This window comes from Chenopodium album, chromosome 7, assembly GCF_948465745.1.
Source record: "Chenopodium album chromosome 7, dcCheAlbu1.1, whole genome shotgun sequence".
Classification (NCBI taxonomy): domain Eukaryota; kingdom Viridiplantae; phylum Streptophyta; class Magnoliopsida; order Caryophyllales; family Amaranthaceae; genus Chenopodium; species Chenopodium album.
In genome coordinates this window covers 65,258,782-65,276,339 of record NC_137840.1, presented here as the reverse complement: position 1 = coordinate 65,276,339, position 17,558 = coordinate 65,258,782, and the positions used below count along the sequence as shown (strand labels likewise).

At 35.7% G+C, this 17,558-nt stretch overlaps 2 protein-coding genes across 2 annotated transcripts; one reads left to right on the top strand and one right to left on the bottom strand.

Moving 5' to 3' along the window:
- Nucleotides 1–980: 980 nt before the first annotated feature.
- On the bottom strand, nucleotides 981–11,270 carry LOC145639198 (TOM1-like protein 4). The gene is made up of 10 exons (XM_081690368.1): nucleotides 11,155–11,270; nucleotides 10,273–10,423; nucleotides 9,760–9,838; nucleotides 5,661–5,759; nucleotides 5,456–5,569; nucleotides 4,323–4,468; nucleotides 3,378–3,459; nucleotides 2,867–2,952; nucleotides 2,588–2,785; nucleotides 981–2,004 (listed from the first exon to the last, which is right to left on the bottom strand). Exons 2-10 carry the CDS (start codon nucleotides 10,380–10,382, stop codon nucleotides 1,308–1,310), a joined length of 1,611 nt encoding a protein of 536 aa, XP_081546494.1. The 5' UTR covers nucleotides 10,383–10,423; nucleotides 11,155–11,270; the 3' UTR covers nucleotides 981–1,307.
- A 2,960-nt stretch (nucleotides 11,271–14,230) lies between these two features.
- On the top strand, nucleotides 14,231–14,830 carry LOC145640488 (uncharacterized). The gene has a single exon (XM_081691760.1). The coding sequence runs from the start codon at nucleotides 14,231–14,233 to the stop codon at nucleotides 14,828–14,830; it is 600 nt and encodes a 199-aa protein (XP_081547886.1).
- The last annotated feature ends 2,728 nt before the right edge of the window (nucleotides 14,831–17,558 follow it).

The following is a 17,558-nucleotide window of genomic DNA, read 5'->3' as shown; positions in this document are numbered from 1 at the left end:
ATATATATATATATATATATATATATATATATATATATATATATATATATATATATATATATATATATATATATATATATATATATATATATATATATATATATATACACAATTATTATAAATAACAGATAACTACATTCAATAACAATTTACAATACCTTATTAGTAGAAAAGAATTTCATTCCTTACATGATTAATTTAATACTCCCTTCGATTTATTTATTTATTTTTGAGGAAATCATTTTTGTTCTTTCATTTGAATCTTTTTGTGAAAACAAAAAAGAGAGAGAATCATAGTAGGAAGAAAAAAAAGAATAGGAAGGACTTGATAATGCACAAAATTAAAGTATAAAAAATTATGTCTATCTCATCTGAGTTCATTTTATCAAAAATTATGTAATAAAGACTTGATAATGCACAAAATTAAATTTGGCAAAATAACGATCATTGACACCAACTTTATGAAATTTTACAATTATTGACACCAACTTATATCACTTGTTGAATTGACACCAATTTGCTACAAAAATTATAAAATTGACATAAATGACACGGAACAACTAATTTTACGTAACTTTCAACCCTTATACAAGTGTAAAATTCCTTCTCAACAATCATTTGATTCAAAAAATTTCAATGTATATGTTGGAAAGATAATACTATATAAATGTCATATGTAGACTATTATTGAATGTTTACTGTTTTTAATGTCAATTTTATTATTTTTTAGACAAGTTGTTGTCAATTTAATAGGTGACACAAGTTCTTGTCAATTTTTGCAACATACTCTCAAGTTGGTGTGAATGAGTATAATTTTGCCTTTAAAGTTTCTTGCTTTAAATTTAGCCAAGAGGGGTCAATTGAACCCACTAACTCCCCATTAGAAGGCTAACTTGTGATAAGTTGTCGAGCTTGTCACTGAAAATACAATGAGCCAAAATCTCAAGAATTTAAGTTTTTTTTTTACAAACAGATTTAATCTCGGCACACAAAAGAACAATCTCAGTATTCAATTACCAATTTTAAAATCACCAAATTGTACTATACACCGCAATCAGTTCTAGCATACAAAGCACTAACAAGTCATGACTACAGATGCTCCAAATGAGAAGCTCAACAAAAAACGATGAGCTGAAAACCAAAAAAAAAAAAAAAAAAAAAAAAAAAAGGGTACAGTCATACAGTGATATGATCCAAGAACCAATGACACCATACATGCAAAGGTATGCATAAACAAATGCGACAATAACCTAGGAATCTAATACTCCAAATCTGTACTGCAGTAACTTATGCCTCTACATAAACCATTAAAGCGACCTATTGTTGGATTTTGAAGCCGAAGATTTAGATTTTGCAAAATCAACCAAGTCCTTGAATAAGGCATCCTCTGGCTTTTCTTGCTTAGGAGGGCTCGGTGAATTAAGAGAAAGGTTTTGTGTCTGTCCCACCATACCATCATAAGAGGAGCTGGATCCACTACTGGAATTTGACGCCCCATCGGGAAAAGGCTGTTTCTCAAAGAACTGTTGCCTCTGATTATATTTGATGGGGGGTGGAGGCAAGGGTCCAGGAGGAGGAGGAGGAGGAGGAGAGTCCCAAGGAGCTAGAGGGAGATTGTCAGATTTGTTCAAACCAGTATGTTCATTGTATAAAGGGCTCTTATCGAACAAAGGTGAAGAATTGCTGGCAATTGACTGTTGAGGGGGTGATGCTGATAATGGACCAAGCGATGCAGTGGGATTCACATATTCGGTAGGACTGCTAACAGAAAAAGGCACCGGTTCCTCTGCTCCAGATGATCTTTCAACATTGTATGAATCACTGCTAGGATAGCTGGAGGATCTTTCAGAGCTGTATAAATCACCACTCAGGTAATCAACTGACCCAGCATCACTACTAACTGGCCTCTTTGATGAAGGAGGAGGAGGAAGACGAGGATTCACTTGTGTTGGTTCAGCCTTTGAAGTAGCCAGATTTCGTCCTTGTCGCTGCATATCCCTTGACCTACAATATCATGGTTTTATTCAAGCAATCAGACTAATCCATAGGTCTAGTTCACTACTTAGATTCAAGTACAATTCAGTAAATCACATGCTCCAAAAGCTTAAATGACATATTTTTATGACTTAACCAAAAACAAGAAAAGAAAGAAAACAGGAAAAAGAAAGAATAGACAGGTCTAGGTTAGTTGTAGAGCAAAGTCAACCCAAAATAGTTCAATAGTTAATAGATACCATTCTATGCAGGAAAGTGATTCATAATTAGTTCATGCATCAATCTCTGAATACAAAAACATTGAAGACTAGTGGTCAACTTATCAACTAGATAAAGAGATTCAGGATATTTAGTGTTGGAGGTAAGGCCATTTCAGGGAATCACACACACTTTCACCATCTTATCACTATTTCTGGCAAGTTCTTCCAGTTAGTGATAGCAAACTGTAAACCAGCTCATTGACTTCTTTTTTATGGTAGAAAATCAGTGTTAGATCATAAGAAGAAAGATCATGTTGTCTAGAAAACATATATCAGGCTGGTAAAAACAAGAATGAGAGGAATTAGTCGTTATGCAAGCTCTTAATGATTACCTGTGTGCCAGCTGTGCAAATTCATCTTCTGATTCCTCTTCATCGTGGTCATGGTTTGCATTCACATATGGTACTGCTGGAGCTCTAGTCGGTTCTGAACTAGCATGTGCGACTCCTTTAGCAATGTCATCATGACGGCCAAGCACACGCTGCAAGTCATCATTCAATGCCAAACCCTGACAGAGAAGTTCCTCATCCCTTTAAAAGAGAAACCAGAATCTCAGCACCACCATAACGAAATTCTAGTAGCTCGATATAGCACATATTTAGAATACTTACGTGGCGTTATTCACAAGAGTCATAACACGCTTTTTGTAATTACTGCACTGTTCAACAAGCTCCACAATTACTTCTTCTTTTACTCCCTAAAATGTAAATGAGAATAAATTTGTGTTAGGGTGTCAACTGCAGGTGTTACTGCTGCTTACAAGAATCAATATATTTGAAGAAAGCTAAACTTCATAATAAATCCCCCTATATCCAATTTTCAACGCTGTTTTATCAAGTATATAAGAAAAGCACCTTGCCAGAGATGGCTTAGAAGTTAGAACAATGAATTCATTATTGAACTATACTTATGTTCTAATACTCTATCTAAGCAGCAATGCAGCATAATATTAACAGAGAATGAAATCTAGTATGTCCCTATGCTTGCCAGTTGCCATATGTAATATTCTTTGGACATCAAATTTAGAAAGAACCATTACTTACCAATTTACCATGGTTAAGCATATAGAATGTTTTCATCAAAATGTCAGTTGTGTCACTTGTGTCAGAACTAAAAACATACCTCACTGTTATGGGGATCCAGAGCTCCAAGCATTTCCATCAAAACATCAGCTAGCCCTTTTGCGGTTTGAATTTCTTCCAAGCTGCTCAAAACAAATATTCAAAGTTTACTATAGCTAGCTCAACATTAGATACCACTTAAATTAGATGAAACCTTTTGAATAGAAGCAGTTGTATTCATTAATGTTGACAATATGGTTCAAATTTTATAGATTCAAACAGAAGCTTTACAAAGTTAAAAAAAAAAAAAACAAAAAAAAAGAAAAAAGAAAAAAAAAAGGCAGGAAGTAAAAAAAAAAAAATCATTCTTTGATTTCTCACATGCAAGTTAAGGATTGATCCTACTATAACAAATTTGATAAAACTTTAGCCATAAAGTAGTGAAAAGGTTTAGCAAATAAATTGAATGCAAGTAGGAAATGAAATCAAGTTCCTAACTGGTCCAGATAAACAGTCCAATCATGGCACTAAAGAACTTTAAGCCTCTAACCAAAATATTTTTACTGTATAGTCCAGTTTGAAGCAGATTTGAACTTAAACATGTATTTTTAAAATCACGGTTTTAAAGGGGAAGAAATAAACTTCCCAGCTTAATAGTGCTAAAAGGCCTCTAAATACAAAATCTTCATCGTCAGTCATTTCCAATTCTAGTTGTCTAAATGTCTAATAAGAATAGAGAGAAAAACTTTTCTTTTTATGGTAAAAGCAATAAAAAAGAATATTACGGATTAACAGACAGGTTAGACCCAAAGTTGTCCTTTCAACATACATAAAAGCAGATCAAAAGAAAAAATCATTAGACACACACACTAACATGAGGTATTGTGAATGGAGAACTGGAACTTAACATAGAAATAAAACTTCAAGAACATCTGGACAAAGAAACATGCTGAATGATATGCATTACTAAGAGCAGTCAACAGTATAGGCTAAATCAAAAAAGTACCTCAAACCAGAAGGGTCAGACTCTAGAGAAGCAGGAATTGTTTCATCATCATAAACTAGAGCCGGACTGGAAACAGGCTGAGTTTGTGGAGGAGTAAACAATGGTACACTATTGTCCTCTCGAGGTGGAAATGTTACCCCGGCCGACTGTCATTAATGATTAAGAGCAATCAATCAGAGTTAATGTATTAGACAAGTTGATTATGTAAGTTGATACACACCAATCTTCCTAAAGTAAATATATAAGGAGAAACAATATCAAGGAAGTTTGAAACTTAGAGCAAGAGGACCTAGTGAGAGGTGAGACCAGAGAATATAGGCCCCAGGATGACCATCCAGTAAATCAATGAGGCACATAATGATCTCACTCAGTCACTTCCCTCCCCAATATAACCCTTTGTTCCCCACTGTGGAACAAACTGCTTTCAATTACCAGACTTCCCACTGATATACTCCATATATGTATATATAATAATGACAATGAATTTGTAGATGGAAGGTAGCCATTAAGAATGTTTCCAAATTCATACATAAGGAAACACATACCAATGTGAGATCTTATTAGCTTCGTCTCGCTATATACTTCCAAAGTATTAACTTTTTAAAAATTTTACTTATGAATAATTAGAAATAATAAAGGTGAAAGTTGTGTGTTAGCAAGGGTGAAAGTCAAAATGAGTTAACTTAAGGAATGAAAGGAGTACACCAAGTTCTTAAACAACATACCATAATACACTCATCCAACCTTTTGCATCACATAGTTATGTAAAAAAATCCTTTTAAGCTATAAGAGGTAAGAACATTCTTGTCCTCATCCGCAAAGAAATTTGTGAGACATGATTTTTCTAGGAGATAAAGAAGACTTCACATTATTCTCGTACAAATTATGGATTGTAGACTAAATTTTTTGGTTCAACTTAAGCATTTTTTTTTTTTCATGCTCAGTGCTATTGCATTAACCATTTGTTTGAGAAAGACCTATGCAATTCCAAGGGAGATCAAAAGGGAGCAATTCTATGGACTCTCGACAATATGATGCTGTAATTACCACCCTTAGAGGCATCATTCAGACAGGGTAACAAGAAATTCTACACGTATCTAAGGAGGATTAGCAGAAAGTTCAAACAGTGTTACCTTCAATTCATTATATGCTGCATGGAACTGGGGATACCGCCCCCTTGGTCCTCCCAAGGCCTCTTGCCAGGTGTCTATCAATATTAATATCCTTTCCCTTACACTTAAATCTGGCTGTGCAAGAAAATGTTACAGAGAAGATTAATCAGCACTTACCAATAATGCAGCAAAAATGAAAACGTCTAATAGAAGGAAGAATAGACACCTTTTTCTTAACAATCTTGACCATATCATGCAAAATATCGCGCTCAACAATCTGCTGAAATATCCTTTCCCCACAGTTTTTTCCAAGAGTGTCCAATACCTAATAAGAAAATAAAAAATGCACAGAAGAAACACATCTGAATTTTAATTTAGTATTTGAGGATGGGGTCTCTCATTGAGACAGGCCTGACGTAACAAACCCACATAAATAAGCAGCTTGAAACCATACTAACCAACAATATTGTGCAAGCTGAGAACTTACATGCCCCATAAATTTAAACGCATACTTCACATCAAAGGAAAGACAAACATTTCAAAAACACATTGAAATACAGACTGACCACAAATCAAGCTAGAGTTTCCTTTCTCCTAATAATTTCTCTCTATAATCATCTTTGATAGAGCTTAATTAATTCATGGAGCTTGTCAAGAAAAAAGCCAAGTAAGAAAAGCAGTTCGGCATTAGTAAGGGTACACAATCTTTACAATGCGACATTTTTCCAGTGATCTTTTAAGAACCTTGACTTGTCACAAGTCTGAACTTCATAAATCTATACATGAAAAGAAGCATTTACAATGCGACATTTTCCAGTGACCTTTTTAGAATCTTGACTTGTCACAAGTCTGAAGTTCATATTTCTATACAAGAAGCAATATAAACACTCACTATTGACTATTGAGTGCTGCACCTTCAAAATTGTAACTTTAACTTGACCTATAAACAATTCGCAAAACCCAGGCTTCCTTTTCAGTTGCAATCCTTCAGAATTAGAAGAGTTTGAACATGGGCATCCTCCACAATTGCCTAAAATGAACCATTAAGCCTAATAAACAGGATTAGAAAGGGCCAGGAAGTGCCTCATTCTATCTTACCATCTTAAAATAGCATTATCCAAAGCTGGGGCATGCCTGCAAAATGATAGGAGGGAATTGCAGGTTCTAAGCTATCCTCCTGAAAATATGATATTTCTATTCACATCCTCCTACATGGACATTGTTGTTTAGTGTATCTGTGTGTGTGTGGGAGATTTTTCCAAAGAATGCTTTACAAAAAAAGATCTACATCAATTTAAACTTAATTACCACAATACCATCCTCGTGGGCTCGGGAGCATAGAGTGAATTATTTTTTTCGAGGCTGAGGCGTGAAGCTACTACTTTTGAAATGAGATTAAGGGGAGGGGAATTTTGTTTTACTATAAATTGCCAACTCTGCAAGCAACTGCTTACTAAGCCAGTTCAGAGTAAGCCAAATATAAACACACCGCTGCCGAGCCTACGTGGACGGTATTGTGGTAATATGTTAAAATTAATGCAAAATGGGGAAATGTTGTTACTTGGTAACAGTGGCCTTTGAATCAACTATAAAGGAAGAAACAACCAGTCCCAAGTGAGTGACAATTATGAGATTTGTCCAACCTCCATCCATGACTGATTATCCATTGTTAAAATGATGTCAAAGTGCATCACTACATGCACCAAGACAGGTGTGTTAGTGTGTAATTCTTGGCAGTCTGGCAGACATGCAGTTACATGCCTCGAAAGATGTGTAATACCACCTACCCTTGCAGAAGCTATAAACTATTGTCAATTGATAAGTTGACAGCTCCCTTGACAAATCACACTCAGCAAACTCAATTGTGCCCAAGCAATCTCAACTCCTAAGCTATCCATACAGCACTACGCTGGACAACATGGTACTGGAATTGTCGGCTCCCATGGACCCATTCTAATCTTTGATATCCAATCACCAATCGATAGCCTCCCCAAAATTACTCAACAATCAAAAGTGCAACATTAGCACAAGCAATTTCACCAGTGATATCAGATCCTGACCAACCCAAAACCTAAGCAACCCTCTTCTTTTATATTTCTCCAAACAAGAAACTGCAAGCAAATCATATCTGCATATACATTATACAGCAAGTACAATTACTAAGTAATTAATGAAGTATTGTCTGTCCAGAGCCCTGAATAAAATATTTTTAAAGATAATAAAACTAAATAGGAGTTTGGTTTAAAAAGATATTCAAATATGCAGTTATTCTCCCCTAGCCCCAAAATTTACATATATGAGAAACTATACTAATCATGAAAGCATATAATTTTAGCGAAAGTAAAGGGCTCCAAATTTAACTAACTGAATTTTTGGAAACCTTTTAACAATTCAAATAAGCTTTTCATTTGGTCTTCCCCACACCAGCTCATCCAAGCAATATTCTATCCCCAAGACCCAATATGTAAGTCTATTACTAGCCCTCAGAAATTCCTGTAACATAAAGAAGACTCTAACAGACTTTAAAAGTCAAACAACACACACAGAGAGCACCTAAAAAGCCTATCTATACAAATGAATGAATGATTAAGACCTATCCTCAGAGTTTCCCCAAAAATTGAGCAGAAATAAAACTGAATAGAATTAATAAAGGCAGAGTATCCTAATTCCTGAAGAAAATCAAACAATACACACAAAGAACACCTAAAAAGTCTGTCTGTACAAATTATCAAGACCTATCCTCAGAGTTACCCAGAATTGAGCACATATAAAACAGAATAAGATAATTTAAGGCATAGTCTCCTGATGCCTGAAATGAGTCCTCCTAACAACAGCCCATCAGAATTAAATAACTTTCGGAGAAAGAGCTTCATCTAAGTTGGATTTAAATAGGAAAGTAAAAAATGGGAAATGCAAAGGACAATATTTTTTATTTTTTCAAAGTATCAATAATTTTGCAAAGCAATATGAAATTCCTTTGCTTGTCATTAAAAATGAATACTTGTAATAAAGTATTGGAGTTCTGTGAGTTTATTTAAAGATATTATTAAAAATAAATGAAAAAATCATTTGGGGATAGAAAAGATCCTAAAAGGGAAGAACTTACACGTCATTTTACAAAAACATTACCATGATTTTGCCCAAGTTTCTTAAACGTGAAGCATTACCTTCCCAAGAATTTTAAGCATCATAAACTTGCATACAAAAGCTAACTGCAAAAATCATAAAGGAATCAAACTAAACGGAACCTTATGTCCATCCCTGAGCCTTGACCTTCATAAACAGAGACTGTTCAACCTTATGTCCATCCCTGAGCTTCGGCCTTCCATAAAGAGGAAGACTCTTTTGGAAGACTTTCAAAGATGACAAGCAATCTTGCCTGCATCTAACTTTACTTTAGAATAATACTGAATATAGACATAAGTTTTAGCCTTCTCACTCCTCAAACTGACAGTATCATTAAGGTTGCAAAGACAAGACTAGTAACAAACCAGGTAAACAAACATAGCTTTCTTAGAATAGAAGATCAATACCCAGTGCAGTATTCATTACAGAAAACCCAGAACCCAAAGTCAACTGAAATCACACAAACATGCCATAGGTTACACCTTCGTGTCATATTTAGTTATTCGCATTATAGGACAAATTCAAATTTGGTTCATGTAGCCAGCCCCACTTATGGGATTAAGGCTTTGATTGATTGATTGCATTATAGGACATAACATCTTCTAAACTGAGCAATGTATCAGATAAACTATGAGTTTTAAGGTCCAATGGGAAAAATTAACTAACAAAAAGGTTCCCAAGCCCATACAAATTAAAAGCACAAAATTATAATCCAACCTCATCATAAACAGTTTCACTTCCTGCTTATATGCAGAACAAAGAAATGTTGAAACCATAATATGCAATTGCTTTGTTTGGCAATGTTTACTTGACAGCTTAACAGTTACCAATACAGACAAGAATAATTCAAGATGCATGGATGACCTTGCTGCATCGAAGACAAAACTCCAATACAGATTCGAACAAATTTATTTTGCCACGAAAATCAAAATTGGAATTGAACCAGTACAAGTGAATCAAAATAAGTGATTCAATATGTATTAGACACTGATCCCTGAGATAACAAATAATTATCAAGTCATTTTGGCTTTACACATTAGAAAGGAAACAAGCCACAAAATTACTGTAGCCAATGATAATTGAAAAGAGACCTTAAGTCACCATTAATGGATCAGTCAGTCAAAATAAAAATATGCCAAAACTTCAAATTAAGTGCCAAAACAAGCTTTGAGAGTGACAGACATAAGAAAAATACTTACAGATAGAGCAAGAAGTTGAACTTTGGAACTTTTATTTCCGAGACGCTTCTTAATAATCTTCAGTGCATCTTTTGCTTGACTGCAACAAAATAAAAGGTATACAAGGGGAGATTGTAAAAGTTTGCATTTAATAATGGTTACATTTATTATCAATAGATGGCATGGAAAAAGTAGGGGCATAGTACCAAAGACAAAACATGAGCACATTTAAGTTGAATTCTGAATAATTTGGCAAACAAATAAGTGGTAAATGGTAATGGCTGGATGAAATCGCTTATGTAGTTACATTATTGTATATTCTCTTCCTCAATTATGACCAATTAACCAATCATAGGAGTATGCAACAAGCATTTGTGTTACTAATTTTGCTCAATCTTAACTATATATATCAAGAGCCAATACTCTTTTCAAATTATTGATAGTGAGTCACCACATATTATATAAGTATAGCAAATCAACAACGATTATATGAAAAATATCGCATAACAAAGTTCCAAGCAAACAAAAATTTACCTTGGATCCATGTTTATAATGTCACAGAGCTCCATGTTTACTGCCCAATCTGGACCAATTAACATGTCACTGGTCGCCCTCTCGGCAATGGCTGCCGCAGTGTTAGCCATCCTCCTCTTCAAATCCCTTCAAACGTTGTTTTATTATTAACCTAAATGACCATCATTCAGTTAACGCTACCAATAATATACAAGTATTTCATTCAATTTAGAAAATATTATACTTCATTGATCTGCCAAAACATAAAAACTCTCCAATTTACTTCACACATCATTCATGAATATCTAGAATAACGGGAACATTTAAACAACTATTCCCGCTTTACTAGCTTAGTTGATTAAAATTTTGCGAGAAGGTACCCAACTACCCAAAACCTGGAATCATATCTCGTCTACATCACTAACCTTTATTAATAACTGGCTCTCTCTATAAATCCCCAATTTCTAAAATGGCATTCAACAGCTTCAATTATACATACCTGATACCTATCATAATCCTATAATTTCTCCTTAATCAGTAATTATGACATAATTCAATACACATTGAACTTCCCACCCCATCTCTAAAAAAATCAATCACTCTAAAATAAAAACAATAGAAATCATAATCAAGCTCAACTTTCAAATACATTAATCATAAATCAAAATTCAAACCTAACTCAAAAAACATCGAAATTCACATAAAATAAAGTAATTAATTAAGTGATCACTCACAAAACAATAGAAGAAACAAACAATCAAAAATTAAGATCAAAGTAAAACCAAAAATGATCTAGATCGACTAATTAATCAAGAACACAAAAGGATAACATCAAATCGATGTAAATCGATGAAACTAAGAAAGAAAAATGAGAAAATTAGAGTGAAAAAATGAAGAGCTTACCTCGTCAAAAAATGGAGAGAGAAAATGAAATGTAGAGAGAGAAGGATGATGGGTTTGATTAAGTTTGGTTGAGAAGTAATAAAATAAAATAAAATAAAAAGAAAAGTAAAATAGAAAGGTTGGAGAGATAATTAAGGTTAATTACATGATTTGATTAATTAATTTTGATTAATTATAATTAGTGGTGTTGGAAGTTTATTGTAGGACGGTGAGAAAGTGAGAGAAATGGGTTTGGCACTCTACTTTGGCGTCACCGTTTGCACTCCGATTTGGACTTTTGATTTTTCTTTTGCGCGTTTCAAGTTTTCAACGCCTCTTCAATGTATTTTTTTAAAAAAAATTATTTCTTTTTTTAATGTTATTTTTATTTATTTATTTGAGTATTTTTTTTTTGGTACAATGTTTTTGTTTTGTTTTGTTTTTTTTTTTTTTTCGTTGGAATTGGATATGTAATATGTTGGTTGTTTGCAAAATTGTGGATAAAAAAAATAATAATAAATAAAAATAAATAAATAAATAATTTGTGGTGTAGTTGGGGTTGTAATCTCAAAAACAATAACTAAGCATATAAATACTTTCTCCTTTTGATACATGTAACAGTTTAATTTTTACATTATTCACTTGAATCAGAGTACTATTTTAATATCAATAATCCCTCGTCTCTTATGCCCAATTTTAAGTACCAAAATAATAGTCTCATCTGCTTTTTCAAGTACCATTAATATTATTTTTTTATCAAAATATTCTCTGATTTGCATCAATATTTGTACAAATTTAACTTTTTCATGTAAATTTTGTTTTTATACGCACTTTTATCACAAAGTTTCATTTTTTAAAAATTCTTTTTCTCTCTCTTCTCTCTCCTCTTTCTCTCTCCTCTTTTCTTCTTCTTCAAGCCAGAACCTTCATCTCATTTTCTCAGAGAACGTAACACTACTAACACAAATTTCGCAACCGTCGTCAATAGTCGTCTTCATGGTTTGTTCGTCGGTGGTTCATTCGTCGGAGGTGGTGGTTTCGTTGGGAGGGTAGTGGTGGTTTGGTGACTCCGTCGCCATAAAACAAGTTCAAGGTTTTTAAGGCCAAATTCAGCCATGAAAATTCTAGATCTAGAGTTTTCATGGTCAAATTTGACCTTTTTAGCCATATTGGAAGTGATATTTGAAACAATTGGTAACATTTTAAGGTATTTGTTCGATTTGATTTTTTTTTTTAATGGTTTGGTTGGACGGGGTTTGTTTCTGGGTTCGGGGATAGTGGCAAGGCGTTTGGGGCTAGGCTGGTGGTGTGGGTACGGGAGTTGGTAGTGTTGTGGGTTCAGTCAGTACAACGGTCGAAGGTTAAATGATGGTGGTGTTGTGGCCGCCATTGTTGACGCCATTGTGGATTTCTTAGAATCTTTCTGGGTGTATGATAATCACCCTATTAGATAGGAAGATCTGATGCATCCTCTCAAATAAATAATTTCTTTTCTCAAAATTTGCATTTTTTAAAAATCTTTCTGATGAATGTAAATTATTCTGGTTGAATGCAGAAAATGCATTTGCATATTGTTGATAAATTTGTACTAGGACGATCAAGAAAATTTCTTGGGGTTAGATGATGATGGTGGTGTTCTAGGTGGGTGGTAGTTTTCCGTTAGTGGTGGGTTAGGGGTTACTAGATCCGGTCAAGGGTTACTAGATCCGGTCAAGGGTTACTAGTTCGGGGGTTACTTAAAGACGGGTTACTTAAGTGGAGTTACTAGTTCCGGTCAAGGGTTACTAGGTCGGGATTACTAGTGGTACGGGAGTTGGTGGTGGTATGGTGGAGTTTAAGATTTTTAGGACGACGGTTGAGAAAGGTTGGTGTTGGTGGTGTTTACGGTGGGTTTGGGTGTGGGTGGAGTAATGGTTACTAGGTCGGGGGATATTAGGGGTTACTAGGTCAATTAGGGGTTACTAGGTAGGGGGTTACTAAGGGTTACTAGGGGTTACTAGGTCAGTCAGGGGTTACTAAGTCAGTCAGGGGTTATTTGAGGGGTTACCTAAGTGGGGTTACTTGAGGGATTACTAGAGGAGTTACTGATATGGCACCTTGCCGCACCGTGCAACCAACCGCACCAGAAAACGCGCTGTACTTTTATTACTCTCTCTACTTATTTTGCATACCCAATACAATTTTACTATTCCAATGTACTTTTACTACCTCTTCTTTATGTTTATTAATTCCCGTGAAAATTGTCCATAAGGGACTATACTTCCTGCGTTCCTTAATTAGATTTCTACTTCTAGCATTTATTTCTCACATAATAGAGAGAAGTAGAAATCTAACTAAGGGATAGAGGGAGTATAATTTTAGCATATTGATAATATTAGATATGAAAAATTGAAAGAATGCATCAACAAGCATAAAAAAAAAATTGTTGCAAGCATAAAATAATAGAGGAAGTATAACATAGTGAACATGGCATAATCGCTCCTCTAATATCATCTACTAATAAGGAATATAATTTAATGAGCTCTTGATTGAGGATCATCTTACTTTCTTACTCAACTTAATAGTTTGAAAGTCAGTTCTCAACTTGATTTGCCTCTAAAGCAGTGTATGAACATGATTTCCAAATCTGTTTTTTTTTTTAATTTGATTAATGATTATGACAACTTTTGTTATAAGTTAAAACAATGTCAATTGTCAAATCAACTTTAATTTGACCTAGCTTCAAAATCTTGGGATATAATTGGAAATCACATTAATACTCAACATATTGTAGGCACGAAAATTTTATATAAGTGCCACATCGGATATTATATGGGTCAAAAGTCAATTTGTTGACTTAATGGTTTGACTATTTATTTAAAATTAATTATTTTGGGTGAAATAATATAAATTAGCCCATTTTAATTATTTTGATTAAATTGTTCATTTAATAGTAAAAGCCTACTTATATCTCAACCAAAAAAGTCTGTGAAAAGTCCCTCGCCTAGGGTTTGTACGTCCCTCGCCTAGGGTTTGTACGAACATTGGTAATCTTTCTCGAATTTCTCAATTTTATTGCGTACAATCCCATTGATCAATCCTGCAATCATTGAACAATATGGCTGACGACTTACTGAACGATTTTGAGAAATTCAAACTGACAGAAGAGGAATCGAAAGTCATAGGTGAGAATGCGAATAGTGTTGATGATGATGGAACAAAAAATCAAATTTCTCTTTCACTGGTAGGGAAATTACTCACGACAAAGCCCTTTAATGTAGAAGCTATGAAACGCACTCTTACTTCAGTATGGAAGCTTCTGGGTAATGTGATTATCAAGATGGTTGAAATGAACCTTTTTGTCTTCCAGTTTTTTAACGAGGCGGATAAAGAGAAAGTAATTGACGGCTGCCCATGGTTCTTTGATGGTAAATTGCTTGTACTCAAGGAGATTAAGGGAGAAGAACAACCATCGGAGGTGGAATTTAAATTTTCTCCAATGTGGGTAAGACTACTCGATGTACCTTTTAACAAGCGAAACAAGAAAAAAATGACAGAAATTGGAGATTTTTTGGGGTGTTTTTTAGAGGCAGATGATTCAGATCCTCTTGGATGGGGGGAATTTCTGCGAATTAAGGTCATGATCGATATAGCAAAGCCACTTCGAAGGGGCTCTTTCTTGCTACTGGCCCGTCCTCCTCGAAATGGGTTGCTCTGAAGTATGAGCGGTTGGATGAATTTTGCTTCTTTTGTGGTCGTTTAGAGCATACGGAGATGGGGTGCTCTTTCAAGGATGAAGCAAAGGAGGTTAATGCTGATATTGTTTATCAATATGGCCCTTGGTTACGGGCTTCCCCAAGAAAGCAAATACGAAAATCAGAGGCTGAGATTGAAAAAGAGAAGAAGTTGAGGGAAGGGTTGTACACAATGAAGAAACTCCGAATTCCAAGCTACTATGACTCTGATGCTGTGAAGTTGGGACCTCCGGGAGTAGCTCGTAGGTTGAAGTTCCCACCCCCTCGTGCAAAGGAATCTGCTCTTGTCAAGGTTGTTGATGCTGCAAGCTCCAAAACTGTTTTGAGAATTCAAAGTTTGGCAGGGGAAGAGGTCTTCGATGAGTGTGCCCTGGGAGTGTCAAACAAGTCGAGTAATGATGGGGGAAAGGGGAATGCTAATATTTGTGCTGATATTATGATGAGTGGGACTAGTATTGCTGCAGTGGAGGCTGTGTTAGAAGGGGGTAAGGGAAACAATTCTATTGAGGCAGGGGAAATAAGAAAGGGTGGGGATATTGTACAAACAGAGATAGGGGTATGGGATGTGTGTGGCCGTGGGAAGGAAAAAGCAGGGGGCAAGACATGGAAGAGGCATGATCGGATAATAGAGGGATATGGTGGTATGTCAGGGGGTAATGTCGTAGAAACAGAAAAAGGTGAAAAAAGAAAGAGGCTTATGAATGATGATGAGGGGTGTGGGATTGCTGATATTGGCAGGGGTATGGAAAAAAGAGGGAGGGGTGATGTTTCATATATTACTGGAGATAGTCAAAATCAAGTAGAGGGTGTTGGTGTTGACCAAACCCTCGAACATCAATGAAACTTCTAAGCTGGAACGTCCAGGGGGTTGGCAACCCCGGGACGGAACGCACTCTCCGTGACTGGTGTTGGAGAGAGAGGCCAGAGGTAGTTTTTTTTATGGAAACCATGATTGATTCGGGGGTGTTGGAGAGGATAAAAAGAAGATGCGGGTTTGTAAATGGTATGTGCATTAGTAGTAATGGGAGGTCGGGTGGTATGGGATTTTGGTGGAGGAACATTGATGTATCGATAGTGTCTTTTTCCCCTCACCATTTTGCTGTGGATATTCTTAGTAGTGATGGATCCCCGAGTTGGAGGGCCATTGGGGTGTATGGTTGGCCGGAAACTGAAAATAAATACAAAACTTGGGAAATGATGAAAACGCTTAAGAATGAGTGCTCCATCCCTTGCATTATGTTTGGTGATTTCAATGAGATCGTTAGTATGGAGGAAAAAGATGGGGGAGTGGTAAGACGGGAATGTCTAATGGATGCTTTTAGGGAAGCTATTGATGCGTGTGCCATTCGGGACTTGGGCTTTAAGGGGAATATTTTTACATGGCAAAGGGGAAGAACGACACAAACAGTAGTACGGGAGCGACTGGATCGTTTTATGGCTGACAATGAGTGGTGTATGATGTTCCCGAATTACAGTGTTCGACATTTACCCAGGCTTGACTCAGACCATGTACCCATTTTGTTGGATAATCTAAACTACTATGAGAGGGGCAGGAAGAACAAATTATTTCGATTTGAGGCTTTATGGCTCTCTAGAGATGAATGTGCTTCGGTGGTTTCAAGGGCGTGGAATGAGAGAAGAGGGTATGCTCCGCATATGCGTGTGGCTCTGTGTGCTGAAAAACTCAAGAAGTGGGCATCGAAAACTTTCGGTGATGTGAAGAAGAAAATCCGCAGCTTGGAGCGTGAATTGCAAGAGGCTCAAAGTGGCAGTGTTGATGCGAATATGCTACAAAATTGTGAGCGGATTTCGAGTGAACTTGGGGAATTGCATCGTATTGAGGAATCATATTGGTATGCTAGGTCGAGAGCAAACGAAATGAGGGATGGGGATAAAAATACATCATACTTTCATCGAAAGGCAAGTCAACGCAACAAGAAAAATATGATCAATGGGCTTTTTGATAAAAATGGTGTATGGCGTGAAGGGGAAGATGATATTTGCTCTATTGTCGAAGAGTATTTTTCAGAGCTATTTACTACTGGTACATCGACGGGTATGGAGGAAGCAGTTGCAGGTTTGGAGCACAGTGTTACGGAGGATATGAACGACATTTTAAATGCTGAGCCGACTGGAGAGGAGATAAGAAATTCTTTGTTCCAAATGCACCCAAACAAAGCCCCTGTTATCGATGGTATGCATGCGTTATTCTTTCAAAAATTCTGGCATATTGTTGGTCCTGATATTATTGTGTTGGTGAAAAATTGGTGGAATGGGAATGTGGACTTATTTGAGATCAATAGAACTTGCATTGTCTTAATTCCGAAATGTGACCCTAAGATGATGACAGAGTTTAGGCCAATAAGTTGTTGTAATGTCATATATAAAATAATATCTAAAGTAATGGCAAACAAATTGAAGTCATTCCTGGATGATATTATCTCTGTATATCAGAGTGCTTTTGTACCGGGTCGTTTAATTACGGATAATGCTCTTATTGCGTTCGAAATTTTCCATTCCATGAAGAGGGGGGGAGAAGGGAGACATGGATCTGTAGCTCTGAAACTAGATATGAGCAAAGCATATGATAGAGTGGAGTGGTCGTTTCTGGAGAAGGTAATGAGAAAGATGGGATTCTGTGATGCTTGGATTAATAGGGTGCTAGACTGCTTGCGAAGTGTGTCTTTCTCT

What these genes read in the sequence shown, in the direction of transcription:
- LOC145640488 (XM_081691760.1), top strand. Translation starts at nt 14,231, where the DNA reads ATGGCTGACGACTTACTGAACGATTTTGAGAAATTCAAACTGACAGAA.
- LOC145639198 (XM_081690368.1), bottom strand. Translation starts at nt 10,382, where the DNA reads ATGGCTAACACTGCGGCAGCCATTGCCGAGAGGGCGACCAGTGACATG. An exon ending in TGGATCCCCATAACAGTGAG is followed by an intron (nt 2,953 to 3,377) that starts GTATGTTTTTAG and finishes TTTACATTTTAG; the next exon opens with GGAGTAAAAGAAGAAGTAAT. An exon ending in ACTCTTGTGAATAACGCCAC is followed by an intron (nt 2,786 to 2,866) that starts GTAAGTATTCTA and finishes TCTCTTTTAAAG; the next exon opens with GGATGAGGAACTTCTCTGTC.